The following is a 27,968-nucleotide window of genomic DNA, read 5'->3' on the forward strand; positions in this document are numbered from 1 at the left end:
AATTTTTATTTACATGATTTAAGATTTTTGTTCATTCTAATATCTATTCCGTATATTAATAATCAAGGAGTTATGTCTAAATCTGAAAAATCATGGATGAGCTAGAATTTATGTCTTAATTCAAGAAGTAGAGAATCATGATAGGAGAAAATCATGGAGTTATATTTCAATCTTTATGAAATAGCACCTTAGTGATTTTGAACCAATGTTGCACTTTTAATACGACATTTCCACTTAGAAAAGATAAAGAGTTTGGTTAATGTACGGGTCCCTGGCCCCTACATGATAACAGGGTTTACATGACTTTTTTTTATCTCTTATTTCTTAGTCACAAACGTATTTTATTAATAAAAATTATTGATACTAAATTCTTATTTTTATCTAAAACATGATATTGACTATTCAGTTTTGGTGTGACAAAAAAAGGTTGCAATGATTTGTAAAACACGAAGGAGAAGTTGATAAGAACTGTTATTTCTATCTAATTCCAAGGCTTCTAAGCTCTTTTTACTGTACTAATTAAAAAATAAGGATTAGATGAATAATTAAGATTGTAATCAAATTAAGATTTTTATCAACATAGAAATTATAGGAGAATAAAAAAAAATTTCTAAAAATCTAAAAAATTTCTACAATTTGGTGAAGCCACTTGGCGTAACCACAACTTCTAAGCCCAACTTTTATTATATAGTATACTAGTCGCTAACCCGTGCTATGTACGGGAACCTACCTATTTGTGAGGTAAACTAAAATAATTTTATAAAATCTTAAATTAATTAAGAAACTAAAAATAAAAAAATATAAGAAAAAGATTGGGTTACATTCAAAAGAATAATCTATGGCTATAATTTTGCACTGTATCATAAATTATCACGTTAGTGAAGTAGAGAAATAATAATAATAATAATAACAACGTTTGAGTTTGAGTCTAAGTTGGACTTGTTAGAGAGATAGAGTTTCATTTCTTGTTAAATTTGGATTAAACATAAATTATTTTGTTTTAAAAAAATGATGAGTTTGAGTTTAAGTTTCAGTTTCACTCCTTGTTAAGTTTTGACTAAAAAACATAATTTTATTTAAATATTATGCTGACGTGAAAAATTATGAAAATTTCAGAGGTTTCAGTTTTATATATATATATATATATATATATATATATATGTATGTATGTATGTATGTATATGTATGTTGTAGTCTGAACAATAGTAGAATTTAGGAGACTACAACTTGGTAGGGACATGATATTGGATGAGAAGAAAATGTATTTATTGTGTGTAGCGAAAGGCTTTCATCTAAACTCACTTTTATATTAATTAACCATAACCACACATGCAACAAAAATTAGTTGTGGCATGGAGTCTTAAAGACTTTGTAATTAAGTCAACTAAACGTCCAATGTGATTCCTTCTCTCTCTTTCCACACAATTTTTTATTTTATTTTATTTTATTTTTTGTTTTATTGGTTGGACGTTATGTTCACCTGTTAACAGTCACTCAGTTATGTTTCGTTTATTTTCCTTAGTACAATGGATTACCCATATTTCACTACCTATCTTTCTTTTCTATTTTTGAGTTTCTCTCAGGAAATGAATTCGTGGGTTCTCTCATCGTCTCCTTTTCTTGTTTCTTTATTTTTCATATTCTTCTTTTGCATCAAGATTCCTCTTTCTTTATGCGATGAAGATACGTACGAGAGCTGTAGCAATATGTTCAACTGTGGAAAGTTGAATAACATTGGGTTTCCTTTTTGGGGAGATAACCGACCAAATAGTTGTGGCTATCCTGGACTAAAGCTCAATTGCCAGGGAAGTGTTGCTACCATAAAGATTATGAACGTGACGTACCAAGTGTTAGGTGTCAATCCCGATGCCCAAATACTCAAGATTACGAGAGAGGACTTCTCGACTGGGATTTGTTCACCAAAGTTCGTGAATTCCACCCTCGATCCTTCACTATTGGATCTTGGCATTGGTTTTCAGAATCTTACAATAGTCTATGGCTGTGATTTTTCTTTGCTGATACCTTTCCTCGGACAATTCAATTGCCAAAGAAATGGTTTTACGCGCATCAAATCGGGAGCTTATGGGCCTGGGGAATGTAAAGTAAGCGTAGTTGTTCCTGTTCCAGTAAGCGTAGTTGTTCCTGTTCCAGTTCCAGTTCCAGTTCCAGTTCCAGTTCAGTCCAGTCCGTGGACAGATATAGAAATAGATCAGTCAAAATTAGAGGAAGCCATTAGAGAAGGATTTGATGTAAAATGGAAGGTGGATACAGCGGCATGTCATAATTGCACGAGATCAAAGGGAGTATGTGGTTATGACCTGAAGCGGAATCAGTCAACGTGCTATTATTCCTCACCAGGTACGTACTCTCTACTTGTGTCAATAATCGATTTGCATCCTCACAATTTGTCATCTCAAATGGACAACACAGCACCACTACTTATGTTATTCATCCCATAAGCGATGACCAAATGATTCGATTCATTTTTGTTATCCTCTTAATTAGTCTCAATAGATTGATTGGCAATATTGATAACAATTTGGGGTTGGGTCTAATAACTAATACTCTGGAATTTTATTGATTGGTAGTTGTAATAGCATGTTGAAAGTTGAAATACAACATTAAAATCTTAAGCTAGTAGGATAAAATCGGAAATTTTATGTCAGCAGTCACTCTTTTACCTATCATGTTTGAATATTTTGACAAAAACAATAATCCTCTATATATGCCCCAAAAATATCTTTAATTTGGTCTTCAAATTTCCCCTTCTTTTTTTTTGGTCTACGTGGCTAATTGATTATAAGTGGGATGATGACGGAAACTAAAATGATAACAAATTAAAAACTATAAAGACTAAAATGAAAGCTATAAAATGTTGAGAACCAAATTAAAAATAAAGCTAAAATCCTTAATGATAAACAAGAAGTGGTCAATTGATACAATAGTAGGTAGATTTGAAGAGTTCGTTTGATGTGTTGTGCTAATTTCGCTGTTAGATTGTACCTTCTTTGTCTTAGCGTACTATCCATTTATTATTATTACTTGTTTCTTTTTTTCATAATATGTAAAACTTTTATTGAACCAGAAAATTTTACAACTTAGGAGGAGCCCATATTAGAACCAAAGCAATGCTAAGATAACATCAACAAAAGCTTGGGGGCCTGAACTTAAATCAAAGAAACCAAAAGCCCACTCTTCAAAGATCACCTAGCCTAAACATAAAGAGGTTTATTAGCTTCCCTACTAACCCAATTGAAAATACATACACTAAAAGCCTCCGCTAGATTACTAACTATATATCTCCAGCTTATAATCCTCCAAGGACAACTCTAACCCAGCCCCTGAAACGCCTCTATGCAAGCTTTGGAATCACTTTCGATAATTATTCTCTCCAAGTTCTGTGCTTTGGCTAGTTGCACTGCCCATAGTATTGCTTCGACCCCTACTTAGAGAGGGATAATGGTATCGACTTCTTTAGATGCAGCCAAAACCATTGTCCCTCTCCAAACTCTAGTGACCACCGCAACAATTGAGAACTCTTTGCCCACTGCAGCGTTGCAATTAAATTTCACATGTCCTTTTTGAGGATGAGACCAATTGCTGTGGATTTTTAAGACAGAATTGTTATGTGGGATCTCACTTCTCCAGCCGTGTTCTTTTTTTAGCAAGCATAGATTCCCAACTAGGCTGTCAATCTCAAAAGTCTTCCTTTCAAACAACACCTGGTTCCTATTTTTCCAAATCAATTCTAGTACTATGGCTCCAGACAAAGTAAAAGCTTCCTTACGTTCCATATTCAAACCAAATATCATTGGTGGATCTAAAATCCATCTATAAGACCTTCCCAACTTTGAAAGAATAAAGCATCAGTTTTAACTTTCCACTCACTTTCTAACCATAATGCCCTTGCGACTTGACAATTCCAAAAAAGATGAATGGGGGATTGAATATTACGGTCATATAAAACATAAGAAGTTTCTTCAATGAGACATAGCCTGCTCAATCTATCCCTTGTGGGAGGGCCACCCACTGTAGTATGCCAGAGGTGCATTTTTCAACCTGTCATGGAGCTTCGACTTCCAAATTTTCATTCAGACTGGGCGGCTAGGGGCTACGTTACCATCCATTGTTAATTCTCTATAAACTGATTTGACAGTCAATCTCCTTAACTACTTCTTATCCAGGTCCATCCATCCACCTGGGCACTATTACATCTAGGTGTGTTCAATATGGCTTTAACAGAGGCTTTATCAAAATAAAATTACCTGAGAAACCACTAAGCATTAAGTCTCCCTACAAAGTACCAATGAATAACCCTCATTGGCTGGGTATCAGAGTAACAATGAATAACCTCCATTGATTTGGATATTAGAATACTAATGAATAACCCCCATTGACTGGCTGGGTATCAGAGTACCAATGAATAACCCTCATTGGTTTGGGTATTAAAGTACCAATGAACAACCCCTATTAGTTTGGGTGTCAGAATCAATTCATTGTCAAATTATCCATAATCATATATATGAAATCATAGTTTCTAACAAAAAAATATCTTATTCCAATACATATATATATATACACACACACACACACACACATATAATCATATATTCAATATTCAAATATATTTGTGATATTTCTATATTCTTTACTTTAAATCAATATAGCTAAAAAAACAATTAAATAAAATAAATCTTATATTCAATGTTCATATATATTTGTGAAAATTTTTTATTCTTTACTTTGAATTAATATAGCTAAAAAAACAATTAAATAAAATACATCATATATTCAATAATCAGGTATATTTGTAATAATTCTTTACTTGAAATCAATAATACAATAGAAATAAAATTGTAATAACTGTAAACAATTTTCAATAGTTAAAATACGCAAAATAAAACCAATTAGAATAAGGTTACTTACCTCAGCTAGCTCATTACAAGAACTTCTCCTTAACACTTTTTCTAAAATCCTTAGATCTCACCTAACAATTTACAAGCACCATTTAGTCAATAATCATATAATTCAAAAAAGACTTATAACAGTACCTAACTAGGAAAAAAGATTATTAAAAATATCTCATAATTGTCTACTTATTTCACACCAAAATTCCAACTAATCATAATATCTTTTCTTTATATATATATATATATATATATATATATATATATATTCTGCCACCATCTATGCCTTAAAGGTAAGGCTAGCACCTAGTAGTAGTACCATGTCACATGAGACAAGGACGTGTGCTACACTTACTTTATAGCTTTCTTCTTCTTCGTTTCAATTTTTTTTTTTTTTTTTTTTTTATAACTTGTCAGACCTCTAAACCCATGCTTATTAGACTTTTTGTTTTTTCCCCAATTCCATCAATTCAGGCACAGTTTCTTAAACAACCAAACTGTGTAGAAAGTTGACCTTTAGACCCATCACGCCTAAAATCTACAACATCCATCTATGCTTATCACAACAGAGCGCGCGCGCTTGTGTGTGTGTGTGTGTGTATATATATATATATATATTTAAAATGCTGAGCATAGAAAAATATGTAGGTAGTAGCATCCAATTGGCCGAAATATAAATCTAAACTTTTCTTCGTTTGCATCACTAAAACTCTCGAATAATTGAATAGTTTTACTACTGGTCAAAATATCCGCATAAAACAAATACTCTAATTCCAAATAAGTTTAGATTTGACAAGAGAGAAATTCTTAGGCTTTTACCTCAATTGTGCAATCAAACCTCCTCTACTTGAGTATTTTGGATAGTCTCCTCTCTCAAAACATCTATCAGTATACGCTAACTTAAATTAGACTATATATTACTAGAGTTTCAACCTTATTTTTCTAAAAACCCCCTTAGTAATATCAATTATAAAAATTGACCCCATATACAAATTTACTTAAATATCCCTCCTTTTAATTCTTTTTTTTTTCCTGGGTATTACACCATGTTAAAACTTTCAAAAGATTTAAAGCCCAACTCACCATCATGCAATGGTTAACATAACTCATTCCAAGAAATAGGAGTAAAATACTTGACTACTCCAAGCTAATAGATAGACCAGACCATCAACAGTATATTTCCAAGCAGCCCATCAGAGACTCAATCTCAGCTACCTTTGCTTTACAAAATAGCATAACATCATCTGTGCGCTTATAGTAATTTCGATACTCTCAGGGTCTTACTGTTAGGGTTGTTCAAGCCACCCGCAAACCAAATCCACCTGCCAAACTCGACCCAACCCATCACCACCAAATCTGACTACTTTGGCAGTTGACTGTGAGTCCCAACCTTCAAAAACCAAACAGCAACAGATCTCCTCCTCCAAAACCCAAGCAACCCTACCCAACTGTAAATACATAAATTTGGCAATTTTAACCCATTCCAACGACATTTCCAACTAGATGCAATGGAGTTTGGCTACCAACATAGCTAGATCTGGTGGAGATTTGCTAGATTTAGCAGGAATTCACTATGAGTTCTTCGCAAGATTTGGTGGAAATCTCTCCAGATCCAACAAGATCTCCACCAAATTTGGCGAGATCTCACGAGATCTTAGATGAGTCTCGCCAGATCTTATGAGATCTTACCACTCCTTATACTTTTTTGATAGTTTTTGGCTTCACTTGAAGCTGAACACCATCCAAGGATTACCTAATCCATTCAACCTAATACCCTTATAGATCAACTATAGGTCTGGAAGTTCTCCACCTGATCTAATTGGGTCGATTTTAGGTTAGGCACAAACTCAACCCGAACCAACCTGTGGACAGCCCTACCTACTACAATCTGAACTCCACTGATATTACCTCTATCCAATTCTCTATTAATAAGCCTACAAATAATTTCATGGCATAAGATAAACAAATAAAGGGAGATGGGATCTCCCTATCTAATGCCCCATGATGGAGTAATAACATGCCCTTTACTTCAATTGAGCATAAGGGTGAATCTAATCATTGCTACACAATGTTGAATTGGGGAAATTAACTTTTGACTGAAAACTAGTTATGGAGGACAACCTAGATGAATTCTCATTCCAATTTGTCATAAGCTTTATGGAAATCTAATTTAAACCCCGTATAAATTGAAACTATGAACCACTTTTTGAGCTAAGACCACATTCTCTGATATCCACTTGTCAGGCACAAAAACAACTTGGCTAGGATCTATAATCCTAGGTAACAAAGGTCTCAACCTCTTCACTATAATTTTAGAAATTATTTTGTAATAAAAATTAGATAAAAAAATTGGCCTGAACTAATTGAAATTGCAAGCACCTTAAGTCATGGGGATTAAATTAAGGAAGATATGATTTGATTCCTTGAATATCCAGCCATCCCATTCTATTAGGTCATGGGAAATGTTAGTTGTTCATAGTGATGGGGTTTCGGTAGGTTGGGGTTGCTCAAGTATAGAGGTTCTTTGATAAGGATAGAGCCAGGATTTCTATTTGGGGGGTCAAAGTAAGAACTATTTTTTATGATGATCCAAATTAGCACCCATTTATTAACAAAATATCAACAATTTAATAAAAAACACAAAATAAAAATTTCTTAAAAAATTGCAATGTAATTATCTATCCAAATGAAATTTGATGTTCTTTTAATTCTCAAAAATCATAAATGATTAATTCCGTACTAGATGTGGCAAAAATTTCCATGTCAATGTATAAAATCAATGAGTGTTTTGATAGTATTCATGGTTGCAAATACCCATTCAATAGTTGTAGTGGAAATTAGAAGATTAAGTATAAGCTCAAATGTATAACCACTATATAAAAAAATTAGTAGGCTACTAATTTTCTAGTCCTTATTAGCCATTGACAAAATTAAAAAATATTTAACTATTTTTAGAAGCCAAATGTCAAATTACATTATGCTTAAATGATGAAATCTATTTTCAATAGTAGTTTTGCATGATTTATAAATCTTCTTGTTAAAACTTGTTTAAGCATAAAAAATATCTAATCGAAATAGTGCTCAATTATAAAGTCAATTTACTAATGAGAAATAAAAAAATCCACTAGGTGGAACTAGCTAATTGAATAACACCCAAATCTCAAAATTTCAAAAATTTTAAAATAGTCCCAAATAAGCAATCAACCAAAGTGTCGTACCAATTTTTTTTTTTATTTGTAGATAATTGAAATTTTTTGAAAGGGACAACAAACCACAAGTACGGATTAGATGGCCATTTTAATTAATTTTGAGTTTTTTTTGGTTTAGATGATTTTTTTTTTTTTTGGTTTCAATTTTAAAGGGCCATATGAATTTTTAACCAAAAATTCAATAGTATTTATAAATATCATATATTAGGTGGAAAAAAAACATTTCAAAAATCCAAGGGAGGCCATGGCCCTCGGTGGCCTAAGGGTACCATTATGGCTTTGCCTTGTTCTCTAGGTCCTTGTGTTTTTTTGTACGTATCAATCACCATAAAACATTTTAGAGCATTTTCAGAGAGCAACCAAACAAAAGAAAATTAACATGAGAGCAAGCGCATCAACACACAATCTTTCCCTTTTGGGGGAGCCTATATAAGCGCTACTAGGCGAAGAACCTTTGCGATCCTTATTCTTAAAGCGTGAACGAATAGTCGACAAAACTAGTAATTAGTGTAGATGGTCATGGTCTTGCGACTTGAGAATTTGTCGGCATGGGATTCCCTTCTGCTACATGCGGTACTAATTGTGCTGAATGTGGCCCCGTATTAGGCACATCGATCGGGTTCAATTGATTTTTTTTTTTTATTCATAAAGCTTTCACCATCTAGGTTTCGTTTGGTATACGTTTATCATCCTTTTCCACAATCATTTTTTTTCGTCTTCCACTTCATATTCCAAGCATTTAAAAATCATCCTTTTATGTATGATAACTAGAATGAATGAATGGTCAGCGATTAGGTAGGTGGAAAATGGTTCATAGCCACATGTTGATAAAGTTAAACTGAAAAGATCGTGTGGCGTTGCTTGTAGTGAAAAGTTTATGGTATGCTCACTCACATATATGATATGGGTACGTGGAGTATCCCAATGACTAATTTATCATATTTTATTATTCAGTTATAATATTGCCTTTGTTTAAGTCCTAAACTCCCCCGATTTGATCAACTCTCATTTCCATTTCTTATATTTTTCCTCTAACAACCATACTCATATTAGGTAATTTAAAAGAATCTTTTCTCCTCCACCCTCTTGAGTCTTGACTGGAAAAGCTTCACTTTTCGTTTACCATTTAATTCTTTTTTATGCCGTGTTTTGGTTACGATCAAGTTTCATCCAGCATCATTCATTCATTCTATAAGCTGTGGTATATCCAAAGCTAAGAGAATCCAATTAAATTTCTAAATTAGATTTCAATTTTGTGACATGTGTTAATTCAATATCTTAATTTTGGTGAAGATATTTACTACTCATCTATATATATATATATATATATATATATATATATATATATATATATATATAGAGAGAGAGAGAGAGAGAGAGAGAGAGAGAGAGAGAGAGAGAGAGAGAGAGAGAGAGAGAGAGAGAGAGGGGCAAAAATTAGAGACAATTCAATTAAAATCTAATTTTACGTCATGTGTCTAAATTTATGTAGGGAACACATCATAATTATCCACTTAAGTTTGTGCCATGTGTCTACTTAAGTTTTTCAATCTTTGTGCCAAGTGATTTAATGAGTGCAAAATACTAAGAATTTAATATTAACAAACTATAAAATTAATAAATAAATAAAAACGAATCACATATACTCAATAAAAATTATCGCACAATAAAGATTACCACGCGTTTTATCTTATTAAAAATTAGAAAAAAAAATTATCATAAGTAGTATTAAATTTAGGTAAGAATTTTAATATGCGTCTAATTACATTTACTTTTAAAAAAAATAATTTGATTAATTATTTATATTTTATGGTAAAAGTTGTGTCTAATTTTAAATGTAGTTATACATATACATGTGTTACATGCTTTTTTTTTAAAAAAATTAACTAATTATTTGTATTTTTATAATAAAAATTGTGTTTAATTTTAAATGCATCCATGCGTTTGCATGAATTATACATGCTAGCTTAAAAAATAGAGAAGTTTGTTCATTTTTATATTAAAGGTAACACCACATTCAAGGAGAATTATTATTTTTTAAATATAGTCACTTTTATTGCACAATCTTTCAAGAGAAATGTGTTCACAACATTTTCAAAATATTTTCCTAATAAAACGTAAGTGGCGGGTTGTTATTGGTGGGCCAAAAAAGTAATTTTAATAATTGATTCAATTATAACCAATAATAACTAAACATCTATAATTTGTTGTGAAAATGTTGTGGACGTAGCACTTCTCATCTTACAAATGATCATAAATCAATAATATCGATTCTCTACCTGGCACAATTTAAGGAATGATGTGACGAGTACTAAAATTATGAGTTCGTCATATAACTGACGAACCTTCAATCCACAGGCTCGTCCATAGAGATGACGAGCATAAAGTCCACAATGTTGTCATACGAGAAGACAACCACACAGCATTAATGGCATAGCCATCAATAGTTTTGTAAATGATGAGCTCCAACAATTATAAAGGACAATCATAAGCTGGTCAAACCTCCATTTAAGCTTAAGCAGACATTACTCAAACAGCTAAAAGAGCCATTAAAATGGCCAACGACAATTACACTAATAATGAGGCTCCCAACGGCTATATCAAGGCTATAAATAAGCCACCAAACACCAAAAACAAGGTACGCAATTCTAAACATACAAAATTACATTCTTATTCTCTGAGAGATATTGAGAATTCTACTGAATTAATCATCGGAGATTCATTGGCTAACACCACTCCGATTTCTTTCTCTTACATCTTTGCAAGGAAGGTTACCTCATCATAAGTTCTGACGAGGTCATTGACTGACAACCATTTTTGTTTTCATCAATTTGGCGCCATCTATGGGGAACTTAGATCTAAATCATACAGATTTTCTAGCCCTACCATTCAAACGACGCAATGGATCCAAGTTCATCAGCTCCAATTGATCCAATGCAAATGACCCAGCAAATCCAAAGACTAGCAGCAAGTTTTGAGGAGTTGACTAAGTAAAATAAGGAGTTAAGGCAACGCATCTTGCATGAGAAAAGCAACATGCCCCATCCTCACCAGCATAATCGAAACAACGACGATGATGAGGGTCGTAGCCCCCCAACCCGTAATAGAGAAGAAAGTTACAAGCAAGCAGAACGGTCCAATTCTAGAAGAACTGGGCAGTCCAATTCTAGACAAATTGAACAACACAATCGTAATAATGATGAGCTTTTGAAAGACATGAGGAAGGATGTGCAGATCCTTCCTGAACCTTTAGAAGACACTTGACAAAGTGATGTGTAGATTCTTCCCAACAACTCTTAAAGAAGCTGCTCAAGTTTGGTTTAGGAAGGCCGAGTCATCTTAAATAGCAAACTTCGATCAATTAAGTGATTTGTTTGTTTGTCATTTCATCGAGGCTCAATGGCATAAAAGGCCTACTTCCCATTTACTAACAGTGAGATAGCAAGAAGGAGAAACTCTAAAGGCCTATGTGAAATGTTTCAACCGAGCAATCCTAGAAGTAGACGAAGCAGACGACCAAGTCCAATTGACGGCCTTCCAGGCCGATTTAACGACTAAAGACTTTATCTTCTCTTTGGCCAAGACCCCACCAACAACGATGACAGATCTCTTGTTCAAAGCTCAAAAATACATGAATGGAGAAGATGCATTGATAGCAAAGGGGATGGATGGCAAGTGAAAGATAGACGACGTTAATGAGCCTCAACACAAGAAGAAAGAAAAGAAGGATCACTCCCCAAATCAGAAGAATGAAAAGGGAAGTTCAAGCCTCTTGAAGAAAATGGTAAATTTCACCCCTCTGAATATGCCTATAGAAAAAGTTTTGCTGCAAGAACGATCCAAGCTTGAAGTAGCCAAAGCCTTTGACTTCATTGCCACACAAATGAGTTCAAAACAAGTATTGTCAATTTCACAAAGATCACAACCATACCACTGAAGAATGCAAGGATTTGAAAAGACAAATCAAAGAATTAATACAAAAGGGAAATTACAGAAGTTTGTGAATAAGGACCATCGCCATCACCAGGCAAAAGAAAAGCCCAAGCAAGTAAACATTAGGAGAAATGATGCGCAAGATGCCAAGGCCATTATTGGTGAAATAAGAATGATCATTAGAGGACAGGTCACTGGGTGGTCGTTCAAAACTTTGCAAAGAGCCTACCAAAGGCAGGTTAACAGTGTACATATAGGACACCCAATGACGAAGTGTAGAAAGACTAGGGCAGAGGACATCGCGTTTTCAAAACACGAAACTAGAGGAGTGAAATAGCCTCATGACGATCCGCTGATAATTATGCTTGCAATATAAGGATACAACACTCATCGAGTATTGATCGAAAATGGAAGCTCGACAGACATCATGTATATGACGGCCTTCCAAGAAATGAAGCTTGACCCAAAAAGATTTCGTCCTTTCAAGTCTCCACTGTTTTGTTTTAATGAAGACCGAGTTTATCCAAACGAGATTATTTCCCTATCCATCACAGCTAGAACCTACCTTGCACAAGTAACCAAAGATATCGACTTTCTCATAGTTGATTGCCCATTGTCCTATAATGTCATTTTAGGATGACCAACTCTCAATCGCCCTAAATCTGTACTTCAACATACTATCTCAAAGTCAAATTTCCAACTGACCATGGGATAGGAGAGATTTGTGGGGATCAGGTGTTAGCCCGAAAGTGCTACCAAGCAGTGCTTGCGAGGAAAGAAAACCATACCTAGATAGTTGAAGAAAAGCAACAAGAACCAATAGAAGAGTTGAAGACCGTGAAGCTGGTAGAGGAAGATGCATCCAAAACCACCAAGATAGGAGTGACTCTACCTTTAGTAGTAGCAAGTGACCTTATATCCTTCCTAAAGGAAAGTTTGGATGTATTTGCCTAGACTCATGAAGACAAGCTTGGTATAGACGAAAGTATCATAGAACACCATCTAAACGTAGATCCAAAGAGGAAAGCCTGTCTAGCAAAGATGAATACAGTTCGCTCTCGAGCAAAACAAAGCCATTATGAAAGAAGTAGACAAGCTCCTAGCAATAGGTTTCATCCGAGAAGTTTATTACCCGGAGTAGCTGGCTAATGTCATCATGGTGAAGAAGTCAAATGGGAAATGGAGGATGTGTGTCAACTTCACAGACCTTAATCACGCATGTCTAAAAGACAGCTTCCACCTGCCAAGGATCGACTAGCTAGTTGATTCAATTGCAAGACACAAGCTATTGACACTTACGGATGCCTTTTCAGGATCCAATCAGATTCGCATGAGCAAAGAAGACCAGGAGAAAACAACGTTTGTCACAAGCCAAGGACTCTATTTCTACAAGGTAATGCCCTTTGGATTAAAAAATGCTAGGGCCACATATCAAAGGTTGGTGAACCACGTGTTTAGCAAGCAAATCAGGCAACATGTAGAAGTTTATGTTGATCACATGCTCATCAAAAGCAAGACAAACGCAGAGCATTTGGACGACCTAGAGAAACCTTTAACACACTCCAAAAGTACAAGATGAAGCTCAATCCAACAAAATGTGCCTTTGGAGTGTCATCAAGAAAGTTCCTTGGTTTCATGGTGTCCTAAAGATGAATAAAAGCAAATCTTGAGAAAGTGAAGGCCATCCTAGAAATTACGTCGCCCAAGACTGTGAAAGAAATCAAAAGATTAATGGGATAGGTAGCAGCTTTGAACAGGTTTGTGTCGAAAGTTACAAACAAGTGCTTGCTCTTCTTCAAGACACTTAAGCAAGCTTTCGAGTGGACTGAAGAATGTGAGACAACTCTCAAGAACCTGAAGGAGTACTTGACGAGACTACCACTCCTAAGCCCGTCAATAAAAGAGTAAGACCTTTTTCTGTACCTTATAGTCTCTCAGATAGTCATGAGTTCAACCTTGATTAGGGAAGAAAACATGGTGCATAGGCCTATGTATTACACAAGTGAACCCTTCCAAGGTGCATAAGCAAAATACCCTTATCTAGAGAAGGTATCATTTGCATTGGTTGTAGCATTGAGGAAACTCCATCAATACTTCTAGGCACATCCAATCATCGTAATGACGGATCAACCCATCAAGAAGGCCATGAATAAGCTAGATGCAGTTGGACACCTGGTGCAATAGGCCGTCGAGCTTAGTCAATTTGACATTGAGTATAGACCTTGTTCAACAATTAAAGCATAGGTATTGGCAGATTTTATCATTGAATTCACTTTTTCAAGTGACAACCAGACACAGTTTTGGACGGTGCACACTGATAGATCGTCTGTCAAAGAATTGAGAGGCATAGGAGTTGTTATGATATCTCTTGACAAGGACGTCCTTAAATATGGAGTACAACTTTAATTCCCAGCAATAAATAATGAAGTAGAGTATGAAACAATACTCACTAGCTTAAGACTAGCCAAAGCTCTAGGCGTCAAAAGCTTAGTGGTCAAAAACGACTCCAAGCTCGTCGTCAGGCAAGTGAACCATGAGTATGAAGCAAAAGAAGAACAGATGCAGAAGTATCAAAAGTTAGAGTATCAATCCAATTATATATATATATATATATATTTTTTTTTTTATCATAACCCAAATGTATTGTTACTTTATTGCCATATATATATATATAACACTTCTACTTAGGTTGATTTTAAAAGAAAAAAAAAATGAACACTTTATACTTGTGTTAGATGACATGTCCTTTTCAAAATATAATAGATACAAACAAGTGAGCAACTCCTCTCAAGTTGAAAGAGGTAGTAAAACCGTTTGTCTCTCTCTCAAAACTAAAATTTCCTATTAGATGCCACAGTATTAGGTTTTTTGTTTTTTGTTTTTTTTTTTTTAAGAGATTTTCAACCTATAGCATTTGCTGCTAATGATAGCTCTTTATCATCAAACCAAGACACCAATCAGTTTTTGGTGTAGGTGGGGATTAAATCTCAAATCTCTTATTCAACTATCAGAGACTTTACCAGTTGAGTTAATTAGAACCCACGCCACAGTTTTAGTTATAAATAGTAAGTAGCGCGTGCAATGTATATCTACAAATGGCACAATATTGCAAGTCAAAACGAAACCACTTTCAGTTGTAAGGCTAGCTTGAATCGAAATTCAATTGAGCCATTTAATGGACGGCGTGAGAGAACCATTCCCACCTAAAAAGTAGAGACCAACATATCTTTTCATACTCGTCCTATAAAAAGGATTGATCTGTTCATCAAAAAAAAATAAAGATTGATCTAATTCTTACTTGTCCATCATATCTTTTGTTTTTTTGTTTTTTCCGTTGACTTTCTTTCTCTCCTATTTTTTCTGTTTTGGCTGCCCTTAATATTATTTCTTGTTCTCTATATCTTCCAGTTTTTCCATGTAGCAAACTCCAAAATCCCTCATATTACTATGCCATATTCCACTCCTAGAACTATCAAGCAATACAACCAATTCCAGGTTTCCACTGGAATTAACCACATTATTGGGAGGATTAAAAAGTAATAAGTATGAAACGCGAGTCCTTTGAGTCGAACCATGTTGACTTTGATCATATGGTAAGAGTAACATGACATGGATTTATTTGTTAGCCGTGAAAAAAATTGGTGTTTAGGTGAGTTTGTTTGTTTTTTAAGGCGGCTGATATGTTTGACTGAACATTAAATGCTTAAAATGGTTACAGCCTAGTTGTGCGTATATATATATATATATATATAGAGAGAGAGAGAGAGAGAGAGAGAGAGAGAGAACTTGGGTAGACAATCAAGATTTCGTGCAGGGACCGCTTACAAATATTTAGATCTATTAACATATATAACATATTGGACTAGGTCACCTAATGCTGAATTGACCTGTAGTGGTAAAGTCCCAAACAGAAGCTTCTCTTTGAAATTATTAACCCTCTGATTTTTTCAATGCCCACCAGTTCTTCGATGATGTTTGACAAGAAATATATATATATATATATATATATATATATATATATATATATATTTGGTTTTGGTTAAAATGTTTGATAAGAAATAAAAAACCATATCATTTCCACCATCTTCTTTTTCAATCCTTTTACTTGCAATATCTCTCTCTCTCAAAATGCATCCCCATCTCTTCCCAACCATCACTTCGTTCTTGATTATAGTAACCATAACCTTAATCCATTGTCCAACATCTTTGCGTGCGGATAATGAGACATACCTCACCTGTGAGGCACCATTTAACTGTGGCAACCTTGTGAACCTCAGTTATCCATTCTGGGCATCCAATCGACCAAACTATTGTGGTCACCCTAGTTTTTACTTAGACTGCAGCAGCAATGTTCCGCAGATCAACATCACTACCATGAATTACAGAGTCCTTGACTTCAATCTCTCATCACGGACTCTCAAGGTTGCTAGGACGGATTACTTAGACACGATTTGCCCTGCTGCGTTCGTTAATACCACCATTGATAACAACTTATTTTCCTATAATACTTCGGGTGATGTGAACCTGACACTCTATTATAATTGCCGTACACCTCTAGCTACTATGCCAAATCTTGCCTTTTATCAGTTTAATTGCTCCATAAGCAGCAGTACCAACTTTATCAATTACTATACCCTGAGCTCTCAGACTTTTTTGGCAATTAGCAACTTAATCGGAGCATGCGATTACTGGGTCAATGTTCCAGTCTTGCAATCAGCAGTTCCAACTGCTGCAACTTATGATGCTTTAATTGCAGCTATTGATAGCGGTTTCATGTTAGAGTGGGATGCAAATAATTCCCAATGTGATACATGCCTCAAGGCTGGAGGGCTGTGTGGTTCCGACCCAACCACGAGTACATTCGCTTGCCATTGTACAAACGGGACTTTTGCATCCGGTTGTAGCACTGAATCAACAAGTAAGCATCCATTTTTGTTGTCATATATTCTTATTTCATTTCTTATCTAGTTGTCTAAGTCGTTTAGATGCTCAGTTACTAGCATCTATATTGGTAGCTAGCTTGAGTGCTTTAATGGAAATAATTAAAAGCTCCTCAGCAGCTAGCCAAACTAGAGCTAACATAATTTTCATCAGAGTAGAGGATTAAGATCAAGCGTCTATGAAAAACTCCAATCTTGTTTTCCAGAATATATAGTATAGATCCATTGTATATTCCAACATCATACATCATACTAGTCCATGAGACCTGGCATAAAAGAAGTTGCTTCCTTCAATGCAAGAATTAAGTACCGATTTCCTCTGGTCAATGATGGACTAATTCTTTGTGGATCGATGATTAAGATTTTTTTGATCTAACTACTTAATTAGGTGGGGATCAAAGCCAAGTCAAGTTGTGGTAACATTTATTAAAGGTTTTCATTTTAGACAGCGACCTTCCTCTAGTAGCGTTTAAGTTCTGTAGCAGTGCACTGTTAGCCATTTTGTGTTAGGCTTAATCTGGGATTGCAAAACTGACTAACCTTATCTTTTTTATTTGTGGAAGAGGCTAGCCTTTTCTAGTATTCGGATTTTTGCGAACGTATACATATACCTAACCCTCCTTGACCGCATACCAATCACCAACCCTGTCTCTTAATTATGTACTGTCTATTTGGGTGTTATTGATAAAACTCAATTTTCTATCAATTTAGTCTATTTGGGTTCGAATTTTTCTCCTATTCACATTGAAAATCCTAATCCCTGTCTATCAATTTTGTTCTGTCTATTTGGGTTCTTGATAGAATTGTCTTTCAATTTTTTCTGTTGGTTGGGGGCAAAATTTTCTACTATTCGCATTGAAAATCCTAATCAAGATTTTTCTCTAAATTCAATCACATCAGAGCCCCTTTCTGGTACCCATAACAAACACTGGGCTCCTTGGAAAGTCTAACCTGACTGCTTTTTAGACCCCTTTTTTTTAATCCCTCCATTAGTATTGATATTATGCTTTCCAATTTCTTGCTTCGCGTGTATCTTGCAATATATATTACTATGTTCGTTAATTAATTAATTGATAGTGGTATAATATTGACATTGGAAACGATTAACAGAGCTGGTTGCCACCATGGGCAGCAAGTTCCAATTAATAAGTTTAGAAACATTGAATAATTACTGAGGTTTTAATTTTTTGGATCCAGTTAATGTGTGCCGTTAGGATATTTGTTAATAAATTATTTTAAAAAAATACTATTTTTATGAGAAATATGAAACAAAACAAAAAATTATTTTTTTCATTTTCCATAAAAAGTTTTTAAAAGAATTTCCTAAACAAATACTCTTAGGACATCTATTAACAAAATCTTTATTTTTTAAATTTATCTTAAGTGGGGGAAGGAATGTGAATTGTGAAGTGAGAACCCTAAAAACATTCACATTAAAAATACTAGAAAATGTCAATTAACCTAAAAATCATTTGACAAATAAATACTCATACTTAATTCACAAAATATATAGGAATTATTATCCACAAAAATAATGTTATCCAAATCAAATAATTTGCAGGAAACATGAAACATAAATAAAATAGAATTTATTTAGAAGAAAACCGAAAGTTAATTTAATAAAGGATGAACTATTAGTGGTAGGTTATTTGTACTAATAAGTGATGTTTCAGTTCATCACTTATTTCCATTGAAAGTGGTAAGTTAGTTAAGTATGGGATATTAACAAAAAGAGTAAGTTAACGTAATATAATTGAATCTGAACTTATGAATCGACTTAAGCTTTTTGGTCAAGTAAAGTCTCTATATGTTATATTAATTATAGTAATATATGGCTTACTTTAAACAAATGTGATATATTTACACTCTGTTTGTTTCATTGTAAAATATTTTATAGAAAATATTTTTAGCATTTTACCGTGTTTATTCATTGTAAAATTTGGTCAAACCTAAAAATATTTTCCATTGACCTACCATAAAATCTTCTTATCATCAAATAAGAAATATGAGGCTTAATCCCTGCCTACACCAAAAATCAATTGAGTATCTTGGTCTAATGATAAATAGCAATCATCAGAAACAGACGTCATAGTTGAAACTCTGTAAAAAAAAAAATCTTTTGTAAAATGTTTGTAAAATGTTCTATCTTTAAAAACTTGGTAAAAAATTTTACAAAAAAAAAAACATAGTGACTTTCCCTTAATTTGGTGGCTGGGTTGTCAATTCAATTGCCAATGTTGGTGATCCACTGATGTCGGTGATTCAAATTGCTGGACCATCAACTCTCACGAACGAACTGTCAACTCCTATCGTCAAACCACTGATACTAGTGGCTAAGCCACCAGTTTTGGTGGGTTGTGCTTGAACAATTTTACATGTCACACGACTCACACCAAGCACTTAAAAAATTTTTAATTTAAAATATCGTAAAGCGGAACAAACAGAGTGTTTAACACAAAAAAAAATAATAATGCACCTCTTCTAGATAGATGTAGTACTGTAGTTTTCATCAGTAATGAAACATAACTAAAAATAACTTAATAGCAAAGAGTTGGTCAAAAAGTTCCAGCTTCATTTTTTTTTATAGAGATTACGTCAAAAAAATATTGCACCTCTTCTAGATAGATGTAGTACTATGGTTTTCATCTCTAATGAAACATAACTAGAAATAACTTAATAGCAAAGAGTTGGTCAAGAACTTCCAGCTTCATTTTTTTTTAAGATTACGTCTAGCTAACTGCTATTTTCTGATATGTTAACTGCAGTTTTACATTGTTGGGTGTTAATATATATCATTAAATTGACCTATAAAGTACCAACCAGACGCTAATTAGCTTAAATTGTGTCTATGGTCCATGGGGCTATTATTATCTCCACCTTTGTGGTGGCCCTGGTTGGTTTATTTTCAGGGTTCAATTTTTTGACGCCTTCACCTACTCAAAACTAAAAAAACAAAAACAAAAACAAACAAACTAGCCTAAATTTTAGATTTTTTTTTATTGGCATCATGTCAGTTTTAGCTGAGCTTAAAGGCCTCCAAAAAATTTTGATGCCGATTTAGAGCAATCTCAACACTATCAACAAATCTCGTTTCAAAAAAAAAAAATACATAGCCAGACTCACCTAAAATCCTTTTGCATCAATATCAACAATTTGTCCAAGAAATTTACAAATGAACAGTGTCTCGAAAAACTATTGGTGAACAGACCACCACAAATTATTATTTTATTTCTCTCTCTCTAGAGTCAAAATTCCCAGTCTCTCTGTCTCTCTTTCTCCCACCAATCATCGGTTGCTATGGCAGAGAATGATAAATTCTCCAAAATTGAAATGGGGGAGGCAATTTGCAACAATGGTTGGCCTTGATTTGTGATTGGCTAATAACAAACCGTGATTTGCAATTGGTGGAGAACAATTCACCGGATGTGGTTGACCATGACGGTAGAGGAGTGTGACTTGACGGTAAAGGAGTATGACTTGGTAATGACACCGGCAGTGGGTGGTAATGCATGATTTGTGAGTTGGGAAAGATTTTGGCTGATATTGGGGAAGGGTGGAAGAGCTTAGAATGAAAAAAAAAAGTACTCCTAATATTTATATAAATAGAGAAATAAATATTGAGCCTAATTTATGGACTAGATGAATTTAAGTTTATTAAAATTACAAAAGTAAAATTTTTAGATTAAATTTGACTAAGTCTATATTCAGCCTTGTGTGAATGCTCTTAGCCACAAAAGTTGTCTAGAAAAGCCTTGCTTAGTACAAACCTTCTTTCCAATTAAACCTGCTAATTTTATTTTTTTATTATTCTTTAGCGACCTTTTAAATCACCCATAGTTTAAAATTTCTTCGACAATAGATCCATTGTTTTACATGACTCAAGACTCATGTAATAGGTGTTTGCTTGTCAAAGGTTTAGCCTGAAATAGCACTCTTTATTTTCTTCTTATGTTTTTATCCCTGGGAACACTGCAGTTATTTGCTTGTGTCCCCCCTTGTCAAAGGTGTTTATCCTTGGCTTTTGTAATTTGTATACTTCTTTATATCAGTACAATTTCTATCAAATTACTCTTTATCTTTTTCGTGTTAATCAATCAAATTATGATATAAAGACATAAAAACCCACGTTACCATGTGCCACCAATAATATTGAAGTTAGAATTTGTATTGAGGTAGAGTCTCTACCTCAATGCATCCATTAATCATCTTCTTCTTCTTCCTCTTCCTCTCCGTCGCCTCCGACGACGAATGTTATCATCAGCCGTCCTTCGACTATGGGCCCTTCAAGAACCTCTCTCTCCCCTTCACCTCCGAACTCCGCCCTCCCAGTCCCAATGTGGCCAGCCCGAGTTCCGACTCACCAATGCGACCCCACCATGTCACCCGAGTTGACCATCCCCCACTAAGTTACCAAGTCCTCGACTCAACCAAACCAACAAAACCCTAACCCTTGCCAAGTTAGACCTCTGGAATAACACGTGCCTCACGGATTTTGGGATCGGTTTCTCTAGGTGTGTGTGTGAGGTTGTACTCGTGGATTTTATTTTAAGATTAAAACTGTGAATTGAAAGAATATGATATCTGATATTTAAAATATTGAAGTTGATGGATGTGTATTAAAAAATGAATAACTTAATGAGAAAAAGTAAAGTTTTTTGAGTTAGGGTAACTAAAAATAAAATAGTCTGATGTGAATGATCTAAATTTGTTATATAAGCAAAGAAACACAAAAGTAGGATTTTTAGATTGACTTTGACTAAATCTATATTATGCTTGTGTGAATGCACTTAGTCACAAAAGCTGCCTACAAAAACCTTGCTTAGTACGAAACTTCTTTCGAATCCTGCTAAATTTCTTCAACAATCCATTATTTTACAAGGCTCAAGACTCATATTAATCTTCCTTGTCAACAAATAAATCATACATAGATACTATTTCTTGTCCAAACAAGTTGGCCACATTACCCTCAATTATTAAACAATCCACAACATGTCACACTAATCAATCAAACTACTCTCTTTTTCAAGTTAATCAATCAAATTACGTGATAAAGACATAAAATTATAAAAACCCACGTTACCATGTGCCACCAATAATTTTAAAGTTAGTAGTTGAATTGTGTGGCTTTGTGATTGGCTCACAATATCCATTAGGTTTTGGATTAAAAACTTCCAACCAATATTTTGAAGTTACTTCGAAAGAATTCATTCATGTAATTGGACTTCACACATCCAAAAAGTAGTCAATTATAAAAAAGAGTTTTAGACATCTGATAATTACCAAAGCTTGTGAGAAGAACTATAGATATTGAAAATGATTTCATGGGATCCATTGTTTTGTTAATTATCACTAATCACAATTTAGTATTGTAATTTTCTAGCCAATCTTTCAATTTCAAAAGCGAAGTACTACATTTTACACATTTTTTTACACTTTATCACAATCATTTTTATTATATATTGGCTCATTTTAATAAGTGTCCTTGATTTGAAAGTAAGTAGGGATTGAACCGAAGATCTCTTATTCAACTATTAGTGACTTTAGTTGTTGAAAATCCACAATAAATTATAATTAACTGTTTAGCACATCCTTATAAAACCTTTTTTTTTTTTCCCACCGTTTAGAGTAGGTGCCTTAGACATGTGCGTTAAAGTGCATAGTAACATTTATTATTGATTCAAAAGCTCCTTCATTTCGGTCATTTTGTGCAACTGGAGAGAAATGAGAAAACAAAACGTTAGTCCAAGTCAACGAAAGCCCGCCACTGTTATCAGTCAACCTTCCAAAAGTCCAAAGTCCAGGCAAGACAACAGCATTACCCAGCAGCAGCGGCAGCGGCAAAGACCTCTCACCTCATGCCATCTCACTCTTCACCCCTTCCCACCTCAATCAATGTACCCATTAATATTCTTCTTCTTCCTCTTCCTCTCCGTCTCCGCCACCACTTCGCTTCCCACCTCACTCAATAAATTCGACGAATGTAATCAGGCCCCCTTCGACTGTGGGCCCTTCGAGCACCTCTCTCAACCCTTCACCTCCCAAACCCGACCCGCCAACTGCGGCCAGCCCCAGCCGGAGTTCCTGCTCACCAAATGCAACACCACCGATTCACCCGAGTTGACCATCGCCCAACTGCGTTACCGAGTCCTCCGACTCAACCAGACCGATAAAACCATGACCCTAGCCAGGTCAGACCTCTGGGAAAACACGTGCCTAACGGAATTCACTAACACCTCTCTGGGTTCCACGATTCTGAAGTACACTCGCGACAATGAGGACCTCACTATCTACTACGGTTGCTCCGCTAAGTTTTCGGTGAAGCCTACTAATCAGTTCAATTGTAGCATTAATGGGACAGTGAGCGCTTCTTTTTATCTGACCGGTCCGGTTCCGACCGATCCGGTTCTGAATATTACTACATGCCTAGTCGGGGTCAGGCTCAAAATCCTTCGAACCGCGGCGATTGAGCTAACAACCAATCGGTCCGCTCTTAAGGAAGCTTTGATGAGTGGTTTTAATGTGACTTATAGTGACTGTGGCACTCAGCCGTGTCCCAACCCAGGTATTAGACAGTTCATTTCCAAATCAGTAATAACTCTTTTACCAACTAAATTTAAATTTTATATTTATCTTGTTATTCTTCATTGCTTTGTTACGCTGTTCTTTGAGTCCTCTACATTCACCAAACCGCATAAAACTCGGAAATTTGTATTCAATTCAATTTGCCTCGTGCTGGAACATTTATCAGGAAAACCAACATTTTTTATATTGCTCTTTGTTCTGTTCTGTTCTGTTTGCCATTTTCGTTCATTCATTTAGTGGTCCCAGTCGTTTATGTGTCCAATGTAACTTGGTGCTTCAAATGGTTCTTGTCTTGATTCCTTGTTCCCTGCTCGTATTAAGTTGCAAGCCCAATGCCCAAAATGTAGCACGAAAGCTTAGAGCGTGCTGAGATGGTACAGAACACATTAATGCACTCCACGTGTGTGTGGTTTACAGAATTGATATAGTATGTTATGTAATCAAAGTTTCATAAATTCAATCAGAGAACATCAATCTTGACAAATAATTATAGTTGCTAATACTTAGCTCTAATGTACGCACACTCCGTACCATTTAGTTGCCACAGGACATGGTTGTGCCAGGATTAAACTATATCTACAATACATCTATCTTACATATTGATTTTTGGTTCTTGGAAAAATGGAGATTTCTGAATAGTGTGAAAGTGACCCGCCTTACACTTGCTACCTAAATTTTAGAACTATGTAGTAGAATGGTTTCTTCTGTCCTATTTACAGTTGTTCTTTTCGATACTTTTCTTGCATCCTGTAGAAGCCATCAAGCTGCTCTGGCTAATACATAATTCTCTTTTTGTATGCTAATGCGACTCTCTTTTTCAGTTGGTCACTTGACGATTAGAACATCTTTCACAAAGGACACGTAGTAAGAAAGAACATGGGATTTTATGATATCTATTATTGTTGATACTTGATAGTGCAAAGAAGCATTGTTAAACCATGCAAATTTATATCCCCTATTGTTTGATCCTGTTACTGGAACAAAAAATGAAAACTACATTCTGTTCTTTCCTTCCATCTTCTTCCTTTAAGTTACTGCTGTTGACATATGTATCTAAACATGATTAGTTTTGAAAGGGTCGACTTTCTTTGGGGGGATGAAAAGTTTAATTAGGCTTAGGCATTGCAGTTTCTGCAGTTCCTTGCAGCCTGACTTGTATATAAGACCCATTCTACAGTGTATTTATATGCATACAACACCCACACACACACACTACTAATATAGCACACTTTTTCTGAGAATTTTTGTCAATAAAATTTAAAATTTCCCACTAATTTTTTTATATAAAGGACCTTGAAACCTTTCATTGCTATTTATAAGAGCTTAAAAGAAAATGTTATATTAGCAAATTTACATGAAGTGGAATTTATCCCAATATCCAATAAACATTGTACAACTAATGACCAGACTGGTAGAGTGACAGGCCCATCTAGTTGATATCTATTCTTGTCAATATGAAATGCTATCTCCCATATCCCCTACAATACGACATGACAAGCTCACCTCATTTATATAAAATAAAAATTTAATAAGTACTCTTAAGTTTTTGGGTACCCTGCCAATGTGAAAGTTTTTCATATTTTCTTTTTAATTAGTTTTTTCCTCTAGATTTTTCACGTGCAGATCCTCCCCCTTCTGCTCTGTGACGGCTGTTCCATAGTCTTTTCTTGTTTACAATCTTAGTTACAGAAAAATATCAGTTTTGAAAAATAGTACTTGGATTATCTTTTAAGCTTAAATTAGGTCTTGACTATTTGTGTATGATCATGTTGATTGAATATTTTCCTCTGTAATATGAGTCCGTACTCATTTAGACTGACATTTCTGCATCTTTTGACTATTGCAGAACAAAAAACTCAGATATCACTCGGACTAGGTAATATTTTATGGTGTTAAAATTATATTGTATGTTTTCAATGAGAGCAGAGGAAATTTAAGCAAACCCTTGTTTCATCTTCAGGCCTAGGCATAGCAGGTGCGGCCATTGCTGGCATTTTTCTAGGTTTCTGGGTCTTTTCCATCAGGCAACGAAAGAAAAGACACGTGCAAGAATCGAAAAGCAAAGACCTGCCTACACCTCCTTCAAGCACCGGTGGACCTGCTTCTTCATCTAATTTCTCTCGAAGCATCCCGTCTTATCCCTACACAAAGTCAGATCTTGAAAAGGGAAGCACCTACTTTGGAGCGCAGATCTTCAGCTATGATGAACTGGAAGAAGCCACTAACAATTTTGACACTTCTAGAGAACTTGGAGATGGGGGATTTGGCACTGTTTACTATGGTAGGATAACTTCTGTTGTATAATTAACTCACCCATGCCACCGAGCTATATTTGTTTTTAATCTCATTCTTTGAAGTGTTCTCCTAATCATTTACAGGCAAGCTCCATGATGGGCGTGTAGTTGCAGTGAAGCGCCTATATGAAAATAATGTCAAACGTGTTGAGCAGTTCATGAATGAAGTTGAGATCCTAACTAAGATAAGGCACAGAAACCTTGTGACACTGTATGGGTGCACCTCAAAACGTAGCAGAGAACTTCTCCTTGTTTACGAATACATTCCCAATGGAACTGTGGCTGATCATCTTCATGGAAATCGTTCAAAATCTGGTTTGCTGACTTGGCCAGTTCGGTTGAGCATTGCCATAGAGTCAGCTGAGGCACTGGCATACCTCCATGTATCAGATGTTATACACCGTGATGTCAAAACCAACAACATTCTCCTTGATGAGAAATTCCAAGTGAAAGTGGCTGATTTCGGATTGTCACGGTTGTTCCCAACAGATGTCACACATGTTTCAACTGCTCCACAAGGGACACCTGGGTACGTCGATCCTGAGTATTACCAGTGCTACCAACTCACTGATAAAAGTGACGTTTATAGCTTTGGAGTGGTATTAATTGAACTTATATCATCATTACCAGCTGTGGACACCAATAGGCACCGGCATGATATAAATTTGGCTAACATGGCTGTCAACAAGATTCAAAATCATGCGTTACATGAGTTGGTTGATCCGCTTATTGGGTTTGAAAAGGATTACACTGTAAAGAGGATGACAACGTCAGTGGCAGAATTGGCTTTTCGGTGCTTGCAACAGGAGAGAGATATGAGGCCTAGCATGGATGAAGTACTGGAGATTTTGAGAGGAATCCAAAATGAAGAGATAGGTGCTCAGAAAGCTGAAGTGGTGGATATTAGGGCAGCAGATGATGTTGGGCTTTTGAAGAATATTCCTCCCCCGCTTTCTCCAGATTCAGTTGTGAATGATAAATGGGTTAGCAGCTCTACCCCACCTAATTCCTTCTAGTTGTTGAGATTTACTTTTCTCTATGTTTTTGCTTAAAACTCTAAAGTAGAAGGGTAAAGTAATACACTCATGATTGGATGTCAATGAGTGGGTTAGCATTTTATTATCTTCTGTTTTGATTGCCTTTGTTTTGTACTAATAGAATATTAGAAAGAATGCATATATTCATGTTGAGCAGTGTACATAGTATATGGAGCAGTCAACAATTACATTAAATTATATTGGGATGTATTTACACACATGCTATAATGCTTTGATGCTATATTTGAATCTAAGATTTTGAGTTAAGTTGATTTTTATGACTAAATCAGAATTATAGTTCACATAATTAATTGATGAATTAGAAATGGTGGTGATATTCAAAGATTAAATTTTTTTATGACAACTCCTTAAAATTCCTTGTTTTCTTGTTTTTTTGTTTTCCTTCCTAACAGCAGATGCAAGATTTAAGGAGAACTGCTTGACCCAAGTTGTGCAGGCAAGTATGGACATTCATTCAGTGCTCTGGCAAGTGGGTTCAGGTTTACCTTTAGTGATGCGCATTTGTATGAATATAATGGTAAAACCTTGGTCCATTTCAATCATGTACAAAGTGTCCAGAAATTGCATCATAAAAAATCCTATTGAAGGATCAATAATGGGAACCCCAGTGTAGTCTTCAGCCTGTAATTCCTTTGAGACTTAAGATACATGTTCGACTTTCCTGCAATCTAAATCCCACTATCCCATCCAAAATCTAAATAATAATAAAAGAGTACATACAAATTTACGTTATTTTATACAATTAAGATTGTATGTTGAGCTTTCAATTACTGTTACGGTGTAGAAAAAAAAAATTTGGTAGGATAGTTATTTGTGACAGTAATGGTTTTGTTTTTGGGGTTTATTGCATTTTGTCCCTTTAAATCATATAATGCAATATCCCTCCTGATTGATTGGTATTGGTAACATGCAAATTGCTCCCCGCTGTTACTGAATTCTATTCATTTCAGTTTTTTTTTTTTTACGGAAAGTTTTTTTGTTTGAAATTTATGCATTATTTATACTGAAATGTCAATTATGTTGGAAAAATACATGTTTGTATCAC

General features: G+C 34.9%; 1 protein-coding gene across 7 annotated transcripts; it reads left to right on the plus strand.

Moving 5' to 3' along the window:
- The first annotated feature begins 1,529 nt into the window (after positions 1-1,529).
- Positions 1,530-27,660, plus strand: LOC142605930 (LEAF RUST 10 DISEASE-RESISTANCE LOCUS RECEPTOR-LIKE PROTEIN KINASE-like 1.4). Of its 7 annotated transcripts, none has more exons than XM_075777372.1 (5): positions 16,098-16,967; positions 25,418-25,447; positions 25,532-25,852; positions 25,950-26,848; positions 27,316-27,660. In XM_075777372.1, exons 1-5 carry the CDS (start codon positions 16,178-16,180, stop codon positions 27,343-27,345), a joined length of 2,070 nt encoding a protein of 689 aa, XP_075633487.1. In that variant the 5' UTR covers positions 16,098-16,177; the 3' UTR covers positions 27,346-27,660. The 7 variants fall into 7 exon arrangements, with proteins under 7 accessions (XP_075633493.1, XP_075633487.1, XP_075633490.1 ...); XM_075777375.1 differs by having other exon boundaries at positions 27,319-27,660; XM_075777361.1 differs by lacking the exon at positions 16,098-16,967 and adding an exon at positions 19,913-23,551.
- Positions 27,661-27,968: the final 308 nt, after the last annotated feature.

This window comes from Castanea sativa, chromosome 1 (genome assembly GCF_040712315.1).
Source record: "Castanea sativa cultivar Marrone di Chiusa Pesio chromosome 1, ASM4071231v1".
NCBI classification, from domain to species: domain Eukaryota; kingdom Viridiplantae; phylum Streptophyta; class Magnoliopsida; order Fagales; family Fagaceae; genus Castanea; species Castanea sativa.

Bases quoted from the DNA above. Each gene is read 5' to 3' on its own strand.
- LOC142605930 (XM_075777358.1), top strand. From the start codon at position 22,711: ATGAGAAAACAAAACGTTAGTCCAAGTCAACGAAAGCCCGCCACTGTT. The intron at 23,552-25,417 runs GTATTAGACAGT...TGACTATTGCAG, and splicing joins TCAGCCGTGTCCCAACCCAG to AACAAAAAACTCAGATATCA. The intron at 25,448-25,531 runs GTAATATTTTAT...TTTCATCTTCAG, and splicing joins TCAGATATCACTCGGACTAG to GCCTAGGCATAGCAGGTGCG.